At 34.8% G+C, this 22,576-nt stretch overlaps 1 protein-coding gene across 1 annotated transcript; it reads right to left on the minus strand.

Moving 5' to 3' along the window:
* Nucleotides 1-6,779: 6,779 nt before the first annotated feature.
* LOC117339558 (negative elongation factor A-like) lies at nt 6,780-22,429 on the minus strand. Its single transcript, XM_033901238.1, has 11 exons — nt 22,229-22,429; nt 14,932-15,103; nt 14,007-14,168; nt 12,913-13,002; nt 11,990-12,144; nt 11,528-11,591; nt 10,745-10,872; nt 9,708-9,819; nt 9,137-9,429; nt 8,750-8,849; nt 6,780-7,869 (listed from the first exon to the last, which is right to left on the minus strand). The coding sequence occupies exons 1-11, from the start codon at nt 22,427-22,429 to the stop codon at nt 7,694-7,696; spliced, it is 1,653 nt and encodes a 550-aa protein (XP_033757129.1). The 3' UTR covers nt 6,780-7,693.
* Between the last annotated feature and the right edge of the window lie 147 nt (nt 22,430-22,576).

A 22,576-nucleotide genomic window follows, 5' to 3' on the forward strand; every position in this document is an offset into this window, starting at 1 on the left:
TGAAAATAAATTCTTTAATAGTGCGATAATCACTTTAACTACTATACATAATTGTACATATATCTCCTATCTTAACGACACTTACCCAGAATAACTTTACATATATCTCCTACATGTATCTGAACGACACTTACTCAGAATAATTGTACATATATCTCCTATCTTAACGACACTTACCCAGACAGTATCAAATAACGATACTTGCATATTAACAAGATATAAAAGTAAATCAAAATTGTTTGATACTTTTTATTGCAGTTCACATGACATTAACAATTCACAACTCACTTCCATTCTTCAACACATAAATCAAACAAGAGGCCCAGGGGCCTTAACGGTCATCTGACTCTAAATTAAAGACCCTTATAATATTGTAGTATGCATTCTCTGCAGGTTTAGGGGCACTGTTGGCCATGGCGGCCATCTTGGATTTCTGACCTACCTTAAAAATAATAACACTTGGCCATGACCATCTCAGGATCATTTCTGGTAAGTTAGAGCCAAATCCCAAGGGTGGAATTTGAGAAGAAGTTTGAAATACGTGTTGTTCAGGAAAAACATGATTGCGCAATCATGTTACAAAATGGCCACCGTGGCTGCCATTTCAAAGTTTTTACGAGGCCGAAAAATAACAACACTTTGTTGGCTCCCCGTCCTTAACATCCTCACCAATTTCCAGCTCAATGGCACCAGTGAAACTGGAGAAGAAGTTTAAAATATGTTTTTCAAGATGGTTGCCATGATGGCCATCTTGGATTTCTGATCGACTTTAAAAATAACAACACTTGGTCAGGACTATCTCAGGATCATTTCTGTTAAGTAAGAGCTGAATCCCACTGGTGGAATTTGAGAAGAAGTTTGAAATAGGTCTTGTTCATAAGAACCATGATTGCGCAATCATTTTACAAAATGGCTGCCGTGGCTGCAATGTCGAAGTTTTTACAAAGCCGAAAAATAACAACACTTTATTGGCTCTCCTTCCTTAACATCCTCACCAATTTCCAGCTCAATCGCACCAGCGGAACTGGAGAAGAAGTTTAAAATGTGTTTTTCAAGATGGTTGCCATGGCGGCCATCTTGGATTTCTGACCGACTTGAAAAATAACAACACTTGGTCAGGACCATCCCAGGATCATTTCTGGTAAGTTAGAGCTGAATCCCACTGATGGAATTTGAGAAGAAGTTTGAAATAGGTGTTGTTAAGGGAGAACCATGATTGCGCAATCATGTTACAAAATGGCTGCCGTGGCTGCCATGTCAAAGTTTTCACGAAGCCGAAAAATAACAACACTTTATTGGCTTTCCTTCCTTAACATCCTCACCAATTTCTAGCTCAATCGCACCAGTGGAACTGGAGAAGAAGTTTAAAATGTATTTTTCAAGATGGTTGCCATGGCGGCCATCTTGGATTTCTGACCGACCTGAAAAATAACAACACTTCCTCAGGACCATCCCAGGATCATTTCAGGCAAGTTTCAGCTCAATCTCACCAGTGGAACTTGAGAAGAAGTTTAAAATGTGTTTTCAAAATGGCGGTCATGGCGGCCATCTTGGATTTCAGACTGACCCGAAAAATAACAACACTTGGTCAGGACCATCCAAGCATCATTTCAGGCAAGTTTCAGCTCAATCCCACTGGTGGAACTTGAGAAGAAGTTTGAAATGTGAAAAGTTTACGCACGGCGCACGGCGCACGGCAGACGGCGCGGCGGACGGCGCACGACGACGGACGACGACGGACGAAACATGATGACTATAGGTCATCCTGACCCTTCGGGTCAGATGACCTAATAAGTAATGACTGATGTACTGTATCAACTTATAAACAGAATGATGATGAGATATATTTTTTGCATTGATGTATGTAGGAAGCTATTACGTACATTAATAGCTATAGTATCAAAGTATACACAAGTGAAAAAGGCCGTCAATAATTATATTACCAATATACCACCATTACGTCTCCTTCAAAATTTTGACACAGATGCACCAGCATTTGTGATACAAAATAAGAGAAATAGCTCTTGTCTCACAAACACTTAATATCATTTTAACTTCAAATATTTTACTGAGTGACAAAATTATTACAGGTTGATGGCATGATTTACATCCTGAGGTAAAAGTTTTTACTGTTCTAAGACTTCCTTTTTTAAATCAGTTGAATTTTCAAATATTATCAACAAGGAGCCTAAATGCCTTTAGCTCCACACATTTTTTATTTCATTATATTTTCTATATAAAATATGAATCCATATTTCTGTACAACCAGCCAAACTCTGGTATGGAAAAACCATATCTTAAAAAGGTACAACAATTTTTTGTGACCAAGTATCCAGTGATCAGGCAAAAATGTAGTTATAAGTCTCTTTATGTGCATGTCGCTTCCCTGTATTGGGGTCCTGAAAATAAATCATAAAAGAGTTTGTCCAATTGGTCAAAACATGCTCCAGAAAAAATTATTGTCTCAGTCTATTCAGCTGTTCTAGACAAGAAGAATTTTTACGGAAAGTTGTTGACACAGACAGAAAATGGCCAAATGTTGTGCCACAAAACTTAACAATCAAATTGAAAACAAACGGTCTTAAAAGATTGGGCCAATGTTGACACACTGAGACAACCTCATCAACTTTCCCTCAATATAACATACAGTATATGACTAGCCAATGATATGTTATACTTCCATGAGATAAAAAGCAAAATCATCATTTTTATTTTTTACAAAGTTACATAAAAATACATGAAGAGAAAAGTGGCCTCTAAAAATACATTAGATACATAAACAGAAGGAACTTCTTTATCCTAAATACTCTACTTATTTCACAAAAAGACAAATTCTCAGAGACAAAAAGAATTGTAATTAGAATGTTTCCCATTCTTTAACTAGACTCTGGATTTTAAAATGATTATATCAACAAGTATGGATTGCCTTTATAAAACTCTGATCCAAATATGTCCCTATCCATCACTATTAACAAAGAGGTATGGTCGTTTTCCGCTTATCCTGACCTAGGCCACGTAAAGCGATAGTCTGGGTTAAAAATACAGGTAAAATATCACGTGACCCCAGTGATTCCCACAGTACCAAAATAGATCGTCATGGTTCAATGACGCGCTGTGTGTTGTGAATGGATTATGTAGTCAATCAATACCATGAATACTATATGAAACAAGAGGCCCAGAGGGCCTGCATCGCTCACCTGGATTTAAAATTTTTTAAAATCCTTACCAAAAAGGATGCTACCAGTCAAATATGAGCTGTTTCAGAGAAGAAGTTGTTCATATCAATTTGGCAAAATTGACCCCTTTTGGCCCCACCCCTTAGCCCCCTGGTGGGGTCAACCCTAAAATTTGTAAAATTTTGAATCCTCACCCCATGACCATGCTACCATACAAATGTGAGTGATATCCAATGCTTAGTTTCAGAGAAGAAGTTGTTTATATCAATTTAACCAAATTGACCCTTTTTGGCCCCACCCCTCAGCCCCCTGGGGGTTAGCCCTGTCATTTGTTCAATTTGAATCCTTCACCTAAGTGAATGCTACCAGTCAAATGTTAGAGATATCCATTGGTTAGTTTCAGAAAAAAGTTGTTTATATCAATTCTGCCAAAATGACCCCTTTTGGCCCCGCCTCTCAGCCCCAAGAGAGGTCAGCCCCACCATTTGTACAATTTTGAATCCCGACTCCAAAGGGACGCTCACAGTCAAATATGAGCAATATCTATTGCTTGGTTTCAGAGAAGAAATTGTTCATATCAATTTAGCCAAATTGACCCCTTTTGACCCCGCCCCTCAGGCCCCTGTGGGGTCAGCCTCACCTTTTGTACAATTTTGAATCCCCACCCCATAGTGATGCTACCAGGCAAATATGAGCGATATCCATTGCTCGATTTCAGAGAAGAAGTCGTTAATATCAATATAGCTATATTGACCCTTTTTGGCCCCGCCCCTCAGGCCCCCAGGGGGTTAGCCCCACCATTTGTACAATTTTGAATCCTCACCCCATAGTGATGCTACCAGGCAAATAGGAGCAATATCCTTTGCTTGGTTTCAGAGAAGAAGTCGTTTATATTAATAGAGCCAAATGGACCCCTTTTGGCCCCGCCCCTCAGACCCCTGGGGGGTCAGCCCCACCATTTGTACAATTTTGAGTCCCCACCTCATAGGGATGCTTCTGACCAAATTTGGTCAAATTCTGACCAGTGGCTATGAAGAAGAAGTCAATTGTTGACGGACGGACAAACGGACGGATGACGGACGTTACGGTATGGCATAAGCTCACCTTGGTCCTTCGGACCAAGTGAGCTAATAAAGTGAAATTGACGTGTTAAATATGAATTTTACACTACCCATCCATGTATTCCTGTTGTTGACGATGCAGTTCATTTACAGTTTACTTTGAATGATATGGGGTAAATCGGTTATTATTTTACTCTTTTTTTTTTTATCCAAGTGAAGTTTTTCTATCTTAACATTTTAATCTTTATCTAAATACTTTATATCAAATATGAATTTAAAGTTGCAAATATCTTTCAAATACGATGACGGATCAAGATAAATTAAATGGTATCAAGAAACAACAAAATATGAAAAAGATACACTTTTGTGATTCAAACTCCAAACTTTTGGGTTGCAAAGCGATGGTTCTACCATATGAGCTATGCGGACTTATGGGAATGTGATGTTTATGTTATGAGATATAGTCAGTCTAGTTAATGCTAAATTAAAATATTTTATCAAGTACCTCGGTACGTTTTCAATTTTTCGATACCAGCGCATCGGAGAACCACTTTTAAGAATAGGATTTTAGTTGTCTTTTGGTACATAGAATGAAATTAGACATTGTAAAAGTTGGTCTTCTGATGCGCTCTATGTAAAAAAATGATATGAATGCGGGGAAACCCCCCTCGAAAGTTGCAAATAGCCCGATGAAGCAAATTTACGGTCATTTAATGAAATATCCATTACAATGAACAAACACATTTTTCACAAATAAGAATATTTATATGTTATAGATTTAAGGTTTGTATTCAAAAAATCCGTTTTTAACATTTATTTTTTTATTTTGAAAACGGTCACCGTTAGGTCGAAACAGGCCAATATGCGCCATACCTCTTTACTACTAAAACTCCCATTTTCATTACTTGTCACAGAAGCATTTATGAAATATAAAATAGTTTATTCATAGAGTTTATTCTGTATATCCCCCAGAAAACTAGAAAAAATAATGTACATTCTACAAATATATAATGAAGCTCCTCTTCGCTAGCCAAAGGTTGCATTGATGTCTCTACTCACTTCACTCTTTGCCATTATATGTATATTAACTGGTCATTGATGTCTCTACTCACTTCACTCTTTGCCATTATATGTATATTAACTATGTTTCATATTTCCCTCCACTGCCACATAGCAGAGTCTTTAACTTTCTTCAACAGCAAATCTTTTAACCAATCAAAATGGACACAGCATGAACAGTATGTTTAGGATGCTTACATGGCTTAGATAATCAAAGAATCAATTTGGAATGTTTAAGAGAAAATCAGATAAAATGCTTGCACATATACCGACAGGTAATTTCCCAAATACCACCCTCCTTTGTTTTATGGTTGACAAAGTCTACAGGGCGATTCAGCACATGTGTACTGGCAACTGCAATTACTATTTAGGCAGACTTTCAACCCAGTATGTAAAATGCAATTTCATTGGATGCCCTGGAAAGGTAGGGTATGATAACTTAACAGTTTAAAAAACACGGCAAAATCAGCCAAGGGTAATAAAATGAGTGTAAGCAAATGGAACTCTTGGCTAGTCGAGATGAATGAACCTACGTATCTGGAAAGCTATCGACTTTGAACAGAAATACTGGTCCCGTCAATGTTTTGTTTACAGCAGATTCCCTGTACCTCACATAAATTTTTGTCTCTTCTATATATCGACACTGTATTTATCATGTAACTGGCCTGTACTACCAAGTAATATGGTCACGTCATCAATGATATACCAGTATCATCTCACAAGTAATATATGATGAAAAGGCTTGTGGCATATAAAATTATTGAACTTTTTTTTCATAAATTCATATGACATAGCCACTCAAATAATATGCCCTATCTTTGAGGATGAGTGTACTTCACTACAAAGTTAAAGTTAATACATATTCATTGTTCATAGTAAACACTTTGTATATAGTAGTGGGTCATGTCTCTCATGGATGGTTGACAGTATTGCCACACCAATATCGAGGTCTCATACCAAACACCTTTCTCCTGAAACCTGTCTTACATAACTCTTTGTGTCTCTCTCTACATCTCTATCCATATGTCTGTCTGTCTCTCTCTCTATGTCTGTCTCTCTCTCTCTCTGTCTGTCTCTCTCTCTTTCTCTCTCTGTCAAATAAACAACTTTCTCTCCCTTGACATATATATGGCCTTATAAGTTTGCTGTAGAATATATATATATATTTTCATGTTGTAAGACATTAACAACAGAAGTATAAAATGAGAAAATCATCTATATACATTGAGAAGCTGAACCTGATTTTAATAGACTAGATAATGTTTGTCTGAGTGTCCCTGGTCTACCCCAACACAAAATCTAACAAGTTTAAAACATTGCTAAATGTTGGAATTACTTAAATAAATTTTCAACAGCAATGGTGATTGAACTCAAAAGAACTTTGATGTAAAGTATCAGGATAATATCATTATCAAAGATGCTACATTGCCGACAAGAGTAACTGATCGATTTGAAAACAAAAATAGGGTGTTGTATACTTTTATACTTTATCATTACTGAAAGATGTGTAATTTATGCAACCAGTAAATAATTAATTGCATCAAAAAGAAATTCTGCCTTATTTCATCACTAAATTTGATATGTAATTGTCACTTTTAATAATAACATTCTAGGATGTTCTTAAGTTTCTGATTTATTGTCGTTAATTAAGATATATTTCTATACTATATGTGCCATATTATGTACTTATAATCAGTTTATACTCTCCGCTGTAGCATTTTTAATGAGTGAATGACAGATTCTGCAAACTTTTAAATCGAAATAACGACTTAATTGACAGCGGCGGGACAAGGGGAGGTAATTAATCAACATGGTGTCATTGACGACAAAACGGCACCTATATAGATGTCTGCTGTAGTCACTCTACACTTAAACCACACACTCTGTCCCAGTTCTCAACATGGTAAAGGAATATGTGGTGATGGTGATTCTGTTGTGAATAGCTTGATCCAACAAGTACAGAAGGGTTACTTTGAGATTCTTCAAATATCTATAGCAACAGAGATGGACAAAATACCTCCATTGTACAAAAAAAGACAGAATCTCAGTTATTTAAAACTTTCTTAAAATGAAAAAAAAAGTTCACATAAAAATGTTAACAAGTAACAAGAAACTCTACCAATTTTTCTTCAAAAAAAAAATTGATATAATTTTAAAACATACAATTTTTATTGTGATTAATCACAAATATACTATAACATTGTAGCAAATGTTTTCTTTAATAAATACTCTGACCATTTGAATGTTACCTGTGATTAGTAATACCACACTGTCATATCTGACAACAGAATTTCACAAACTCAACTGTGTCACAACTGACAACAGAAATTCACAAACTGAAATGATACAATATATTGCACCACATACTGCTCGAGATGACTACAGTGTTTAACACTTTTATTCGGCACACTCTCTGTATTTTTTTATGCGTTTCCATTCTCCTGTCTGATAGTTCATTTGGAAAAAGGTGTCCGCAATCATGGTTTTCTGTGAAGAGTCTAATTGTGATACCATTTCTTTGTTCTCACTCAAACGTATACTTAACACACTGCCCTGCTGAGGACACGGATTTTCTGAAAAAGAAGAAAGATGAAAGAATTTCAATCAAATTTTCTATGTGTCTCATGCATATTTATAATAGGATATTTTAGTAACATTGCAGCTGAGTAAAAAAGTTGTTGCCTTCAACCAGTATGTCCAGAATAGTGGAGCTTAAAAAAACCCAGTTGATACTCAAACATATTTGTCATTTGCAGCAGCTCTAAATGTCGAGTTGCCACAGATAACACTTAAAGGGGCATAACTCTTACTGTAATGTATTGATCAAAGCTTCCTAAATACTCTGCCATTAACAAAGTTCTTGGACAATTTATAGAAAATATTCATAGTTAAGAATTGTAATTTATAACTGATAACTTTTTAATATAATACTTTTGTCGTTTATATGAATATTGGTGATCTAGAAATCCTCAAAATACAATATCATGACATTTGTCTTTTTAGAAATATCACTCCATTAAGAGCATATTTTCACAGAATAAAATTTTTTTTGAATTGATCATTCATAGAGTGTAATGTTATGGTACACCTTTAACAATTACACAATACATTTTTTATACATTTAGAATATCCAGGAGAATGGGTACCTCTCTGAAGTTTCATCAAGATGGGTTATTTTACTATTGTCCCTGACATATTTGTAATCTTCAGGATATTGCAAAGGTAAAGATTCTAATGCATTTATGATATTTAGAGTGTGTATAATTTTTTGTGAATGGCAGTGTATATCCATGAAATGGTGCACCAAAATTATAAAGAAACAGTAATATATCAAGTGAAATTAGTGCAACATAATTTAGAGTTTTGTTTCTAGTGAAAAAGCACTAAAATTAGATTTTATACATAAATACATACATTTACAATAAGATTAACATCTGTGTCAATGTTACCCACCTCTTGATCCTGCCATGAAGCCAAGAATTAAGGCTTTTTCTGGTCTTGTAACTTTGTTTGAGGTTCTAAACATTTCTTGTGCTTCCAACATTTGTTCTCTCTGAAATGAAACACAATTTTTTAATCACTGTTTTACCAATACAATTTCTTATCAAAATGAGTTTTGACAATAACATCCTTCACTTCAAACCTATTTCTTAGTTTTCAAAATAAGCAATATCAGGTAATGAGAATACAGAACAAGACTGGTTATAATGTTTTGTCACAAAATGATACAAAATTGTAGTATTGAGCAATATCATAGAAATGCAGAAATTAAACAAATTTCAGCCAATGTCTACTATTAAAGGGATATATGGCCCTGTAATAAAAGGTTTGTCCCCTCACCGTGAGTGACAGTCCCTTCTTTGGCTGCTGTCCTGGTTGTGGCGTGGGCATGACTGGTGTCGGTTGTGTTGGCGTGGTGGTGGTAGCCGGCTGGACCAGCTGTGGGGTGAGAACTGTGGTAAATGTGGAAGGTGTTGTGGGAGTGGTCGCATCCGAGGTGGGGGCAGGCTCTGAGGGGTTATAGGAGGGTGTGTCACTCGTACCCCCTCCTGGTCGTGTGGATTTGTTAAGCTGCTGTAGTTGCTGTTGGAGGTTTTCACGGGCCTGTTGTGTAGAACTAGATAGAGAGGCGGCTGTAACAGAGATCACATAACAATGGTTACTGTATATCAGTAAATAAAATATACACAATATTGGTGAATACCATTAGATATAATAATTGTAATCATGACAATGATATTAACCATGGCAGACAGGAGGAGAACCCTAGATGTTTTGGTTGGCGACACTTACCTTGTAAGGATGTGACTGAGGGGTTGAGAACTCCAGATGTTCAGGTAGGAGATACTTACCTTGGAAGGATGTGACCGAGAGGTTGAGAACCCTTGATGTTCAAGTAGGTGATACTTACCTTGGAAGGGTGTGACTGAGGGGTTGAGAACCCTTGATGTTGTAGCTGGTACATAGGATGCTGTAGGTGTAGTGACATTGTTTGTACTCCCTACAGACACAACTGCAATTTTCTGTTCAAATAAACAAATTTATCTATTAAGAATTTTACAGAGACAACAAGAAGCCCAGGGACTTAATGGTCACCTGAGTTCTGATAGATGATGTTTTAGTTTTAAACCAACATTCAACATATCTTAACACTATGACATTGAAAAGTAGGTCAAGGTCATTGATTTGAACAAACTTTGCAGCCCTTCAACCCGGCATGCTACTTGCCCAATATCATTACCCATGGCCTCTTGGCTACTGAGAGGAAGTTGTTTAAAGATTTTAAGTCATTTGACCCCTATGACCTTGAAAAAAGGTCAAGGTCATTCATTTGAACAAACTTTGTAGCCATATATCCAAGCATGTTACTGACTTACCAGAATTGCCCTGGGCCTCTTGGTTATTGAGAAGAAAAGGTCATTCATTTGAACAAACTTTGTTACCCTTTATCCTAGTATGCTACTTGCCCAATATCTTGACTCCAGGCCTCTTGGTTATTGAGAAGATGTCATTGAAACATTTTAAGACATTTCACCCCTGTGACCTTGAAAGTTGGTCAGTGTCATTGATTTGAACAAACTTTGCAGCCCTTCATCTAAGCATGCTACTGGCACAATATCATGACCTAGGGCCTCTTGGTTTTTGAGAAGAACTCAAAAATATAAATTGTTTATGACACATAACGCCGGAAAAAAAAAAGTCACCTGAACTAAAAAGTTACATGATTAGCATATAGCTAAAGCATAATTCCAAAAAAAATAATACTGTAAAATGATTCTTTTTCAGGATATAAAACAAAAGAATACAAAAGGTAAGTTTTTGAATGAAGGAAAATAAACAAAAAGAAATGGTGATCCTTGCCCTTTCTGTAGCATAAAATCCCAGTCTTGTAAAAACGTGGCCACTATCCCTGTCTAGTAATAAATGGATATGAAGTTGTTGACTTACTGATGTTGGACCAGACACAAGTCCAGCAGCGTAGTCTGGGGTGTATGAAGCTGTTGTTGTTGTGGTAGTGGCTGCCGTGGCTGCCACTGCTTCCTTTTCTTTCTTCTTTGTCTCCATCTCCTCCATATCTGTCAGAAAACAATTCAAGATTGGATATGCTCTTTTTATATTTAAACTTAATATGTCTACTCTATTACAATATTAATTCATATCTATAACTTATAGTGAAAGGCATTTCTGACACATTTCAAAAATACTGGTAGTCAACACCTTTTATTTAGGATTATAGTTTTGTTGCAAACTGAAAGCAGAATGACATGAAAGGCTGACTAGGGGAGTTTTAATAATTATATATGTTGTTTAATACAATATATATTAATCAATATTAGAGTTTCTTTCATAATTCAGACGTACAGTCTTGAGTGAATTTCTGTTGTAAGTAGTATAAATAGTCATTGTAAGTAATTTCAGTGGTAAGAGCTTGGGTACATATGAAAGTTGAATGTTCAATCAAAAATTTTTTCTTGAAGACATTTGGCAATATCAGTGGAAACTGATAATTGATTACCAGTATTGTGAAGTCATTTTTATAGTTATCATGAAGTTATTTACTTGATTTTTTTATTTGTTGTTATCAAGGAGACCTACAGAATTTCACCAACCAATGAAACAGATCATATTTGGCAATTTCACCCCAAGTCTATAAAGGAAAGAAATGAAATATTTCAAAAATGAAACCAAAGACACTAGGTTTGTCAGAAGTATTTTTGCAAAGTTACAAACCTGCCATCTTTTTACGTCTTTTTGCTTCTCTTGCCCCAACAGGGAGTGCTTCCAAATCCAGGAGCTGGAAAGTGAGTCAATAATATATACAGTGTATATGATAAACTAATAAGATTTAACTGAATATTCTTTTTGTGTTATGGTATAACAGCTTGATAGATTTCAACATTTTTTATGATCAATATTTTGTTGAAGAAAAAGATTTAATGAGGAAAGTTGGAAAAAATTATGTTTAACTCAAACATAACTAGGATTAACTGAGAAAAATTAATTCTGTTAATTGTCGCTTTAATACGGATGGGCCAATGTTGTCCTACTTTGGACAGAAAAATGATCATCAGATTATTATATAAAGAAGAAAAGTGATGGAACTCAATCTATATTTTTTTCCTGCATGAACACTCCCGATACTTTGAAATTTTTATGAATTCTACAAATGAAATTTGACAAATTATAACATACTTTGATACCACCTTCCTTGCGCAATGGACTGGGTCGATGTGATGACAAAGGTGTCCCACCTCCCATCGGAGAGGAATTGAGTCGGTTGAGTCCCGCTGAGGGTGACCTAAATCCTGGAGTGCTGGTCGAACGTCCAGGCATGGCTTTTAAGGGAGCTTGAGAATACATAACAAATTTTCTTTACCCCATAATTTATCTCTGTAATTCAATATTAACTGTGTGTCAATTGTCATTGAATTTGTCAGAGGCAGAATACTTCTTTTGTCAGCATTAAAGCAATAACTTGTAAATTGCTAAAGGTTTGGCGTTTTTTTCTTCAAAATTATCAAATATTTCTTAGAAAACTGATATCAAACACAAGCAATTTCAAATCTACCAACTAAAAATCAGAACACGGTTCATTTTTCAAAACGAAGCAAGATTATCTCATTGCAGTTGAAAACAGTGAGAGAAGAATTTTCAATAATACACTAATTATACTCTCAACTTTTCAGTCAGATAAAAAAAAATAAACACACAGTGTTATTCGTAAAGACATTTATTTGCCAATCATTTAAGCATTTGATATCAATACTTTTTTTAGCTTCATAGGGGTATGAAAAAAAAAATTCATACTATAATGGAACTAAAAAATATTGACATCAATGCTCATAAGCAATTTCTGAAACTGTATTTCAAATCAAAAGCATGTTATTTAAGTACAATTCTACTTATTTAATGAAGGATTCTTTTGACCAAATCAATATGTAACGTCAATAGTCGTATTGTGATGTAGAGTTTTTCACACAATTTACATTTTATTCCTAGAGGTATTAAAAGAAAAACTCAACCAATCAGAAAGCTGCATTCTGCATCAAAACAATGGAAAATTAATTATTGTGACCTGATGGACATAGTATATAGATGAAATTCATGATACTCACTGCCATCATCCATCTTCTTGGCAAAGCTTCGCATCTTTACTGGAATACTGTTAGGGACATTGTTCTTCTTGTTAGATGCTACTTCTGATGCTAAAACACATACAAGTCATAAATATTTTAGTCAATTATTACAAAATTTTTAATCAAATAAATGTTTTTTATCAGAAAAAAAAGACAATCTATATCCCGCAAATGTTAGAATTAAATATGATACTAACTTTTATTTAAATTGCTCCAATGCATCTTACTGTACTATGTTAAGGCAGCCTAATATTAATCTTATATTTGCTGGAGTATTTTTTAACAATTTTACCTGTCAAAACTGACCACAGCAAATTAATTTTGATGCTGACAAAAGTTTTAGAAGTCATTATAAAGAGTTATTAAAATGTATATAATAAGGCCAGACATTTTTCAACTTGCACGGAATATCCCTTCAAGTCATATTCATTGTCAAGGATCAAACACTCATGCTCATAATATTCAATGAGTTTATTGATTCATTAATCATATGAAATGAGCTTTTGATGAGTTTCATATGAAATCAATGAATAAGTTTATTTCAATATTTAATAAGCATATTGAAGTGTTAGACTTTATCTATTATCAATTAACATTTTCACAGATGTATTTCAATGTGTCTGCTCTATGGTATCGTGATTGAGGGATTTTTATTCCTACAAAGTCTATAGATACATGTAGGAGTCATTTACGGTATGACATTATATGTCACAATCAATAGCATTCCCACAATGACACCAGACTCAATGTTTGAATGTTTATTATATGTGTGCCATATTGTCCAATTGAATAGCAGATAACTAAAACTGTTTAATATTTTTTAACTCTTAATTACTATTCCAATCTTTTTGCCAGGGTGGAAGCAAACAGTGAATATTAATATGGGAGGAATTGTTCAGTAGTATCTAGAATACCACATGGGAAACACACCAATAAAGGTCTGATAAAGGAATTCAACTCTGATTGTCTTTGTGAATAATTAGTGTTATATACTGCACCAACTTGTTTTAACAGACATTTTGTCATCAACAAAACACTTTAGAGTTTTCTGCATATAATGACACAATACTTACATTTCTGTAATAATTCAGCCCTAAGAATGGCAGACTTGGGTTTTCTCTTCAAGGCAAAATGTTTGACTGGTGCCGGCTGAGTCCCCGCCACGGCTGTGAAAGCAGTCTTGTTCAAAAACTGGCACTCCATTGGTAACATCCTCACACTTGCTGCTTTCTTCACTACAGAAAAATTCTTTTGTGTATAAAATAGCCATCTTTTCAGTATTTGTCCTGAGTATGTAAGGTTGGTTGTAAAATCCATAGGTAGGTGAAAGGTTAAATTGTCTTAACAATACATTAATCAGTGTAAGATTGTTCCCACTAAATTTTTACAGTTTGATCTAAATGTCAATGACACAGCTCAACAGATGTAATTTACATACACATATGCTATAATGCTTGTACTATTTTCATGGTAAGACCCAAAGACCAAGCCTGCATAGGCAGAACTGGACCCCAGGGATAATCATTGTGGTGGTGATGGTGAACATTTCTGTGTCATTACAAATGGACCAAGACCCCCAAAGCAGGATAACTTTAGACACATAATCCTAGAAGCATGAGTGTTTGTCTTTCTATGCCTAGCAAGCCAGTATGGTATATAAATTGCTACAGGGTAGGGATCTCAGAGGAACGAATAGCATAATTGTATACACAATATTTCAAGAACCAAATCAAGATATATTACTATAAAAGTGGATATTTTCGCGTGTGGAAATTTTCGCTTAGCCAGCTTCCAAAGTGTTCGTGGTGTGGATATTTTCGCGCCATCAAGATATTTTTGCGCTAACTTGTATCTTTTATATTTAGTATTGTTATGTGTTAATATATTCGTTTGTGGAAATTTTCGCTTAGATTTACTGATAGCGAAATAAGCGAAAATTTCCACACCGCGAATATTTCCACTTTTACAGTATATGGTATTTTTGAAAAAGCAACTTACCAACTTTATTGAGATCCGACAGTATCTCTGTAAAGGTTGCGTTGTTATCATTGAGGTCAAGGTTGAGTGATCCTGTAGAAGGGAAAGGTCTGAGGATCTCCCCAACCATAGACACCCATTGGTCAGTGTCATGTATAGCCATAAGCAGTATTTCTTCCATGTCCATCCGCCACTGAAACGATTAATGTGTAATACTAATTTTGAAGTTAAACATCAGATCCCAGAATTACTCATCATTATAAGCTGCACAAAGTGTAGTACATGAACATCAGTATGTACTCAGGATGTCTCTGCAACTCTATTGAGTAACATTCCTACACAACCTGATAAAAATGTCACATTTTACCTTTAAGGTCCTATGTACCTTAATTTTTTTAGTAAACTGTAACAGAAATTTTTGTGAAATCATGATTTCTATGAAATGAAAGTTGCTATGGCATATACATCAGATCTTATATAATATATAGTACAGCTGTGTCCGGTTGAGTTGCGCATCCGGTAATCTTACGAACCTGTTTTTACATCACTTCCGGCTAGCTGTCACAGACGACATACTTCATATTACATGTACTTGTTTTCAACGCTGTTTTGCGAGAAAATCAAGAGAAATTGGTAAAAAAAAAAAGGCAAAATAATGAGAAACTTTACCAAAATTGTATCAAATAACTGACCTGCTGAATACAGTGCATTAAATGTTTACGGAAGTGTTATGTGCATTTTGTTTACATTTTGGATCACGTCATCCTCTTAAATATGCATGAACCCCAAACTACCGTCCACTCATAACAACACTATTAAATTAGACTTCCCAAACATTGCAACATTAGACATTTGTCATACCGTAACTATGACTACTTACATATCACTTATAAATCGTGTATAATCACCCAAAGGAAAAGGACCCGCAAAGAAGATTGCAACATGTAAAAAACAGAGAGTTCTTACATATAGTGAAGACGACGATGAAGTTTGTGTTGTTTGTGGCAAGTGGCAACCAGAAGGGGTCAACCTGACCAATGGGGTTAAATTTGTATCGTGGGGACACTGGGCTTTATTTGTAAAGGTTGGGTCCATCTACAGTTCTGTGTGGATGAAGATCATCTGGATGATGATGACATTTTTTTTCTGTGCAAAATGTGCGCATGAGGTGTAAGACAAGTAAAACAGTACGTGGTTGTGCATACAATTACATGCACTTGACACACAGATGTTGTTGTTAAATTAAGAATGTTGAAATAATTGATGTTGGTTTCTTTTTAAGTTTAATATAAATCAAAGTACTGAAAGTACTGTAGGAGGCGTTAGTCAGATGTAAAAGGAGATATTTGAAATAAAGCAAGAATACAAATTAAACTGATATCAACATGACTAAACATTTCCACTTAAATGTGTCAAACCAACCGGACATAATGGTTTTCACAGTCCTGATGAATGTAATGGTTTAGACTGTTCCGATGTACATAATGGTTTTAACCATCTTAAAAGTTGCAAACCTACTTCTAAAAGAAGTTAAACATTTCTTATTTCAATCAAACCTTTACTTAAAAAGTCAAACATTTTAAATTTTTTCAAATCAACGTCTACTTAGGTACATGTCATTAACATTCATACTTTAAACCATCTTTTATACTTAAGTAGTTCATAATTTGCATTTATGTGTTTAAAACAAACTTATATTTTATAGGCCTGGGTATTAGAAATGACGAAACAATAAGATATGCATTTCGATAAGTTATAGCAATACACGATATGTATTGAAAATACAGGGAGTGTCTGCTACTTTTTTGTTGAAAGTGTACAATGTCTTTCAATATCTTGTAAACAAAATTGTTTATTCCTTTCTATTTTGATCTTAGAATAATACCAAAATTAGATTGACAGCTTTTAAAAGTTATTACACTTTTTTTTTAACAAAGACCTCATTTTTAAGGACAATTATTTCAAAATTAGATATCAATTCCATCTATTTTAATAGATCCAATGTCAATATTAACAATAAACTGTGATTTGTTGCTTTTAAATTTACCACCAAGATGTAGATAATAGCCTAGTAGCTATAGGTACTGTATATAAATATACAGCGTTTTACATGCAAAATATTGAAGAAAACTTTCATATTTGATATCAATTCAATATGATTGTATAAGTCCCTTGGGGTGGGGAAAGAACCCTGGGCCTATTTTTACATCAGGATTGTGTAAAAATGTCAATTTAGCGAAATTGACCTATTTTGGTCCCATCCTTCAGCCCCCGGGAGGTTAACCCCAACATTCGTACAATTTTGAATACCCACCCCATAACCATGCTACCATACAAATGTAGGTTTTATACCAAATTGTGCAATTAATCCATGAAATGAAATTGACTTTGGGTACAACCCCATAGGGATTGCTACCACACCAATGTGAGTTATATCCATAACTTAGTTTCAGAGAAACCAATTGACCCCTTTTGACCCTGCCCCCCGGGGGTCAACTCCACCATTTTTACAATTTTGAATCCCTACCCAAAAGGATGCTACCAGTCAAGTATGAGCTATATCGATTGCTTAGTTTCAGAGAAGAAGTTATTTATGTCAATTGAGCCAAATTGACCCCTTTTGAGCCAACAATTGAATTGCAGTTTAAGGATAATTTTTGATTTTGGCAAGAAAACATTCTTTAAAGGGCATGTCTGCATCATTTTTAATAATTTGCCCTTGAAACTTCGCACACACCTTCATAAGAGCCGGTTCTTTAAAATGTGAATGAAGGTCAAGGTCAGAGAGATAAACTCAATATTTGTAGCCAGTTACACATGTTACATGTATCTGTTTGCTAAATATCCAGCCTTCATGTGTATGTGCAGTTTTGGGTCATTTTTTCATTTTGGTAGGAATTTCTTTTTAAAAGTGCCATATCTGCGTCATTTTGATTATTTGACCTTGATACATTGCACACACCTTTAAAAGGGCTGATTCTTTAAAATGTGACCCAAATTAATAATTTTGAAAGAACTTCTCTTCATCATTTGACCCCCGTGACCTTAAATGAAGGTCAAGGTCAAATATAAGTATAACATTTGTAGCCAGCCATACGTTATCGATGCGCCAAACATCAAGCCTTCATGTGTATATTATAGATAAAAGAGCAGAAACCTTTATTCTGCAATTTTGGATTATTTTTTAATTTTGGCTGGAGAAAATAGCTTTATGATTCTTTTCCAAGTGCCATATCTTTCTGCCATATTTTTATCTGATGACAATAAAATATGCACCTTCTGTTTCAGTGGACTATGTTCTTTCATATGAAATGAAAAAAATAATCAATATAAGATTTTTATTTTTGACATTTGAACCCATAACAAGTCGTTGGCCTTGACATTCTCTGACAATATATCATTGAGAAAAGTTTGCCCTAACCACGTGCTAACCAATTTCCAATGATAATGAAACAAATTATGCTAAAATATGTGTGATGAGTTTCCTATATAAACTATAGTAAAATGTCCTCTCCCCAGGGAGAATGTGACACATAGGGGGCCATGAAATTAACAATTTTGATAAAATAGCTTAAGAACCTTTTGTACACCATTCTGCGATATCTTGGTCTTAAGAAGAAGACCGACGCATGACGACAGATCAAATTATAATGGTGTATATTATGAGCTGAATGTCGAAGGATTGTAAACTCTGTACAAATTGTATTATATTATCAGGTAGTCAGCCTTAATGTACGTTTCATATCTACCATATTAGAAGTTTGATGTTTTGTACGATATATATATATACTTAATTTTTACACATACATTAAAGGAGTTAGCTACTTTCATAAATTAAGATGTTTTTTCTAGAGTTTACTAGGCCGGATGAAATATGATCATGAGCAATCAGTATGGTCAATATGAGATTTGATAAAATGCCTCTCGTAGTCAACCACTCATGATCACTCAACTTCTTTTTGTAGGAGTCAATATTATATGTAGGAGAATTAAACTCTTGCGATGTCTGTTGCACACAAGTACAAAGAAATACATTATCACTTAAGCCGAAAAAATTCACACTTAAGTAGCAATAACACATAATAGTCAAAAACCCAATATATGTGATCAGTGGTAAGAAACAGTACTTATAAGCATTTTTGGCAATTTATCCTGAAACAGCTATATAGCCTTCCATATTTGACATCCAACAGATTGTTGCTTGTATATATATAGTTTTAAAGGTCAACATTGGAAAAAACCTAAATGGTTATACATGAATTCATAATAAATAGAATTATTGACAAAAAAGTTTCATTTATTTTCACACTTTCTGGAGACCAATAAGGAGATTGATGATCATTTTAAGGGATTTGTTCATGACATGAAAATCAAACATTTTTAATTAAATTTCAAAAGCAAATATAGATTTATTTTGAAAGTTATGAGGAATATTGATATTTGAGAGTCTTATATTATATGGATTTGATATATCGATTGCCAATAGATATACATGTATTTATCATTTTACATGAAAACAACAAAAAGTTATATTACATGAAAACATTTGAAAAGGTTGAATCGTGAGCTGAATAATATATAAATAAGACAAGCTGGTTCAATAATAATTTAGCATTTTCATATATATTACGAGTGCGAGTAGCTACTGCAGTAAACCTTATCACAAAAGCCCCGATTATGTATATTGTCTCTGTCGGGGAGGGTACAGCACAAATGACCACCACGACAGATATGTGCCAGTTTTCTTAGTTTTAAAAAATAAACGATCGAATTCCATCACGCCATCACCGATCACGTTAGGTCTACCGATTCATAGATTTGAAACACAGGAACTTCGATCAGTTATCGCAGTAATCCGAAGGGTTCTGGTGTTGATATCGCTGATTAAAGTCTGCATATAGTATATAGGAAGATCGTCAGAAAATTCGGACTGTAATCGCAGTAGATATTGTGATTTTGTGGTCTGGCCAGGCCTGAACAACTTATCGTAAACAGTTTCGTCCTAAATAAACAAACACTTATTTCAGTGGGTCAACAAACAGATTTAAACTTTGAAAGCAACTTGCCTTTAATTCATGTTGATAGATATTAATTTCTAGCGACAAACATCACACTTTGATGCTTCGTGTGAAGCCCGTGTCCACGTGCCTCCATTTTGACAGAGTCCTCGCTCACGAAAACAGACGGAGCACGTGATCGCTAAATATCGGACCAAATCTCATAAAATCTCGTGAACAAACTACCAAGTTGTAAACAAAAGAAATGTTGTTAGCCAAAACCTGGAGGGTATTATGAAAATCGGGAATTTGTTTGCGCTTTGTTGTTATGCCGTCTTTATTCCTAGTAGTTAAACAAGTGTCCTCTGTAAGGTAACGTCAGAATCTCGCAGTTATCTCCCTTCAAACAGTATTTTCGATATAGATTTGCAAAAATCGATGCAGGTGTAGATATTTACAAGACATTATTCTTATTGTTTATTCAAAATAGTTCCTGAAATGTTCACAACATAATAAGCATAGTTAATACATTTCTGTGCACATCTACTTTGAAAGACGGACTACAATGACGTGCCTCATACTTGGAACTAATAGTATAAGCTATTAGTTATAGAAATTACCACCAGAGGTCTCAAATTCCGGGCTTCCGCCGAAGAGAAATTTATACTGAATATACCTTTTTTCATGTAATAGCACTTTATTTGTAGTCTTGATAGTTTTCATAAATGTATATATAGTTCAACTACATCATATATGAACCGAAAGAAACTACAAAATGAACTGTGAAAGGAAATATAACGAAAATGAAAGTGAGAGATTGTGACGTCACAACTCGTAGGTGATTTAATACGATTTTTAATACGATAAATAATGGACGCAGGCTGTAAGCCTCTATGTCCATATCAATTGATATTACAATGTTTACAATGTGATATACATCTGGTGTGCAATGAGTTAATTTGTCCTTTTTCATATATATACACAAGTTATTTGTTGGTATTATCCCAGTGATTGTCCAGTGCAATTTCAAACTGTTTAACCTCCTCGGCATCTATAACATGTTGTGGCAAATTGTTCCAAACATCTACTACCCTGAAGCTGAAAAAGTTTTTTCTTATGTCTAGGTTACATCGTTTTTTGAATATTTTGTGCGAGTGTCCCCTTGTCCTGCTGGTGGTGTCCATTTGGAACATATTTGTTGTGACTCGCTCGTCATAAATATTCTTCACGATTTTAAAGACGTTGATTAGGTCACCTCTATTCCTTCGGTGTTCTAAGGTTGGCAGTTTCAGTCTCTGCAAGCGTTCCGGGTACGACAAGTTTTTAAAACCAGGTATGAGTTTTGTGGCCCTCCTCTGGACGTTCTCTATCAAATCGATGTGATTGTAATATGGCAGGCGTAAACGCCTCCATAAAAACTACATTCAAAATGAAATATTCACATAATGTTGTGGCTTGTTATTGAACATCACTTGTTTTGTTCCATTTTGGCTTCCATAGCTCGCAAATCATGTAGTGCCCAATTCAACCGGACACTTTGACATCAGACTTGGCAGGGGGGTATACGTAGCTGCCTATTTTCATTACAAAATACTTTATTCAATCAAGCATTTGAATTAATTTACATACAATATTTCATATTAGAGATAGATTTTAAGCTGCCTTATATGGATAATTATCACGTTTTTCTGCATTATTTTCATGATTTTTCTTTAAAAACATTGAAAAAAAAGACTAATCTATCAACCAATACTGATTTTAATTCAAAATGTCGTTATTGCTGTTTTTAAAATACACTTGATTCCTTAGGAGCGCAAGATTACCAGACAGCACTGTATTTCTATAGCTAAATATAGCAAATCATTTTTTTTAAACGGATGTTTAATATCATTAGCTTAATAAATATTTGTGAATCTAACCTCGAAATAATCTGTTTTCATATACTGTATATACATGTATCCCCCCCCCCCAACATCCAAAACACATTGCCATTAATTAACAGCATCGTGATAAACGCCCACCATGGCTTTGCTACTTGTGTCACTTTTTGTCATTTTCACAAGTCGGTATTTTTTTTTTGAAGACCATTTGATCATGACGTTATAAGGTACATATGTAGAAGAAAAAATCCGCCACAGGGGTGTGTAGAGCAGTAATAGCAGTCAAAAATTGGGAGCCCGTGAAAGCTTATGGCTATGAACAGTTTTAGAATTCAGCTGACTAGGTCAGTAGGTCTGCTGTACGTATACATGCATGATATATGCCAAACAGTCAAAGGCATAAAAAGTAATCAAACAAGACATTGAGACAAGAGTTGGCACCTGTTCTACATTTCGGCGATGGATATGAAGGAATGACAACATCAGTTTGACTTTGACGTGAGGCTGGAGTGCATGGAAACATTGGTGAATGCTCTGGAGTTTTTGATGTGACAGCTGAGCGCATATTGTCTTCCCAGACCACAAATCGTCCGTTGATCCTAACTTGTTGTGCAGCCATAGTGCTGTGTCTCCGGTGGCCATATTGGAAAAAGGTGTTTCAACGGTTTTGATTGGCTGCCGACATAAATATATCTATTATAACGAATAGTCCAAAAGAATCCGAAATTGAAATAACCTGAATAGTTTAGTCGTTGTTTTACATCAAATCTATGGGAAAGTTCCGAGATA

The sequence above is a fragment of the Pecten maximus genome, chromosome 12, assembly GCF_902652985.1.
Source record: "Pecten maximus chromosome 12, xPecMax1.1, whole genome shotgun sequence".
NCBI lineage: Eukaryota > Metazoa > Mollusca > Bivalvia > Pectinida > Pectinidae > Pecten > Pecten maximus.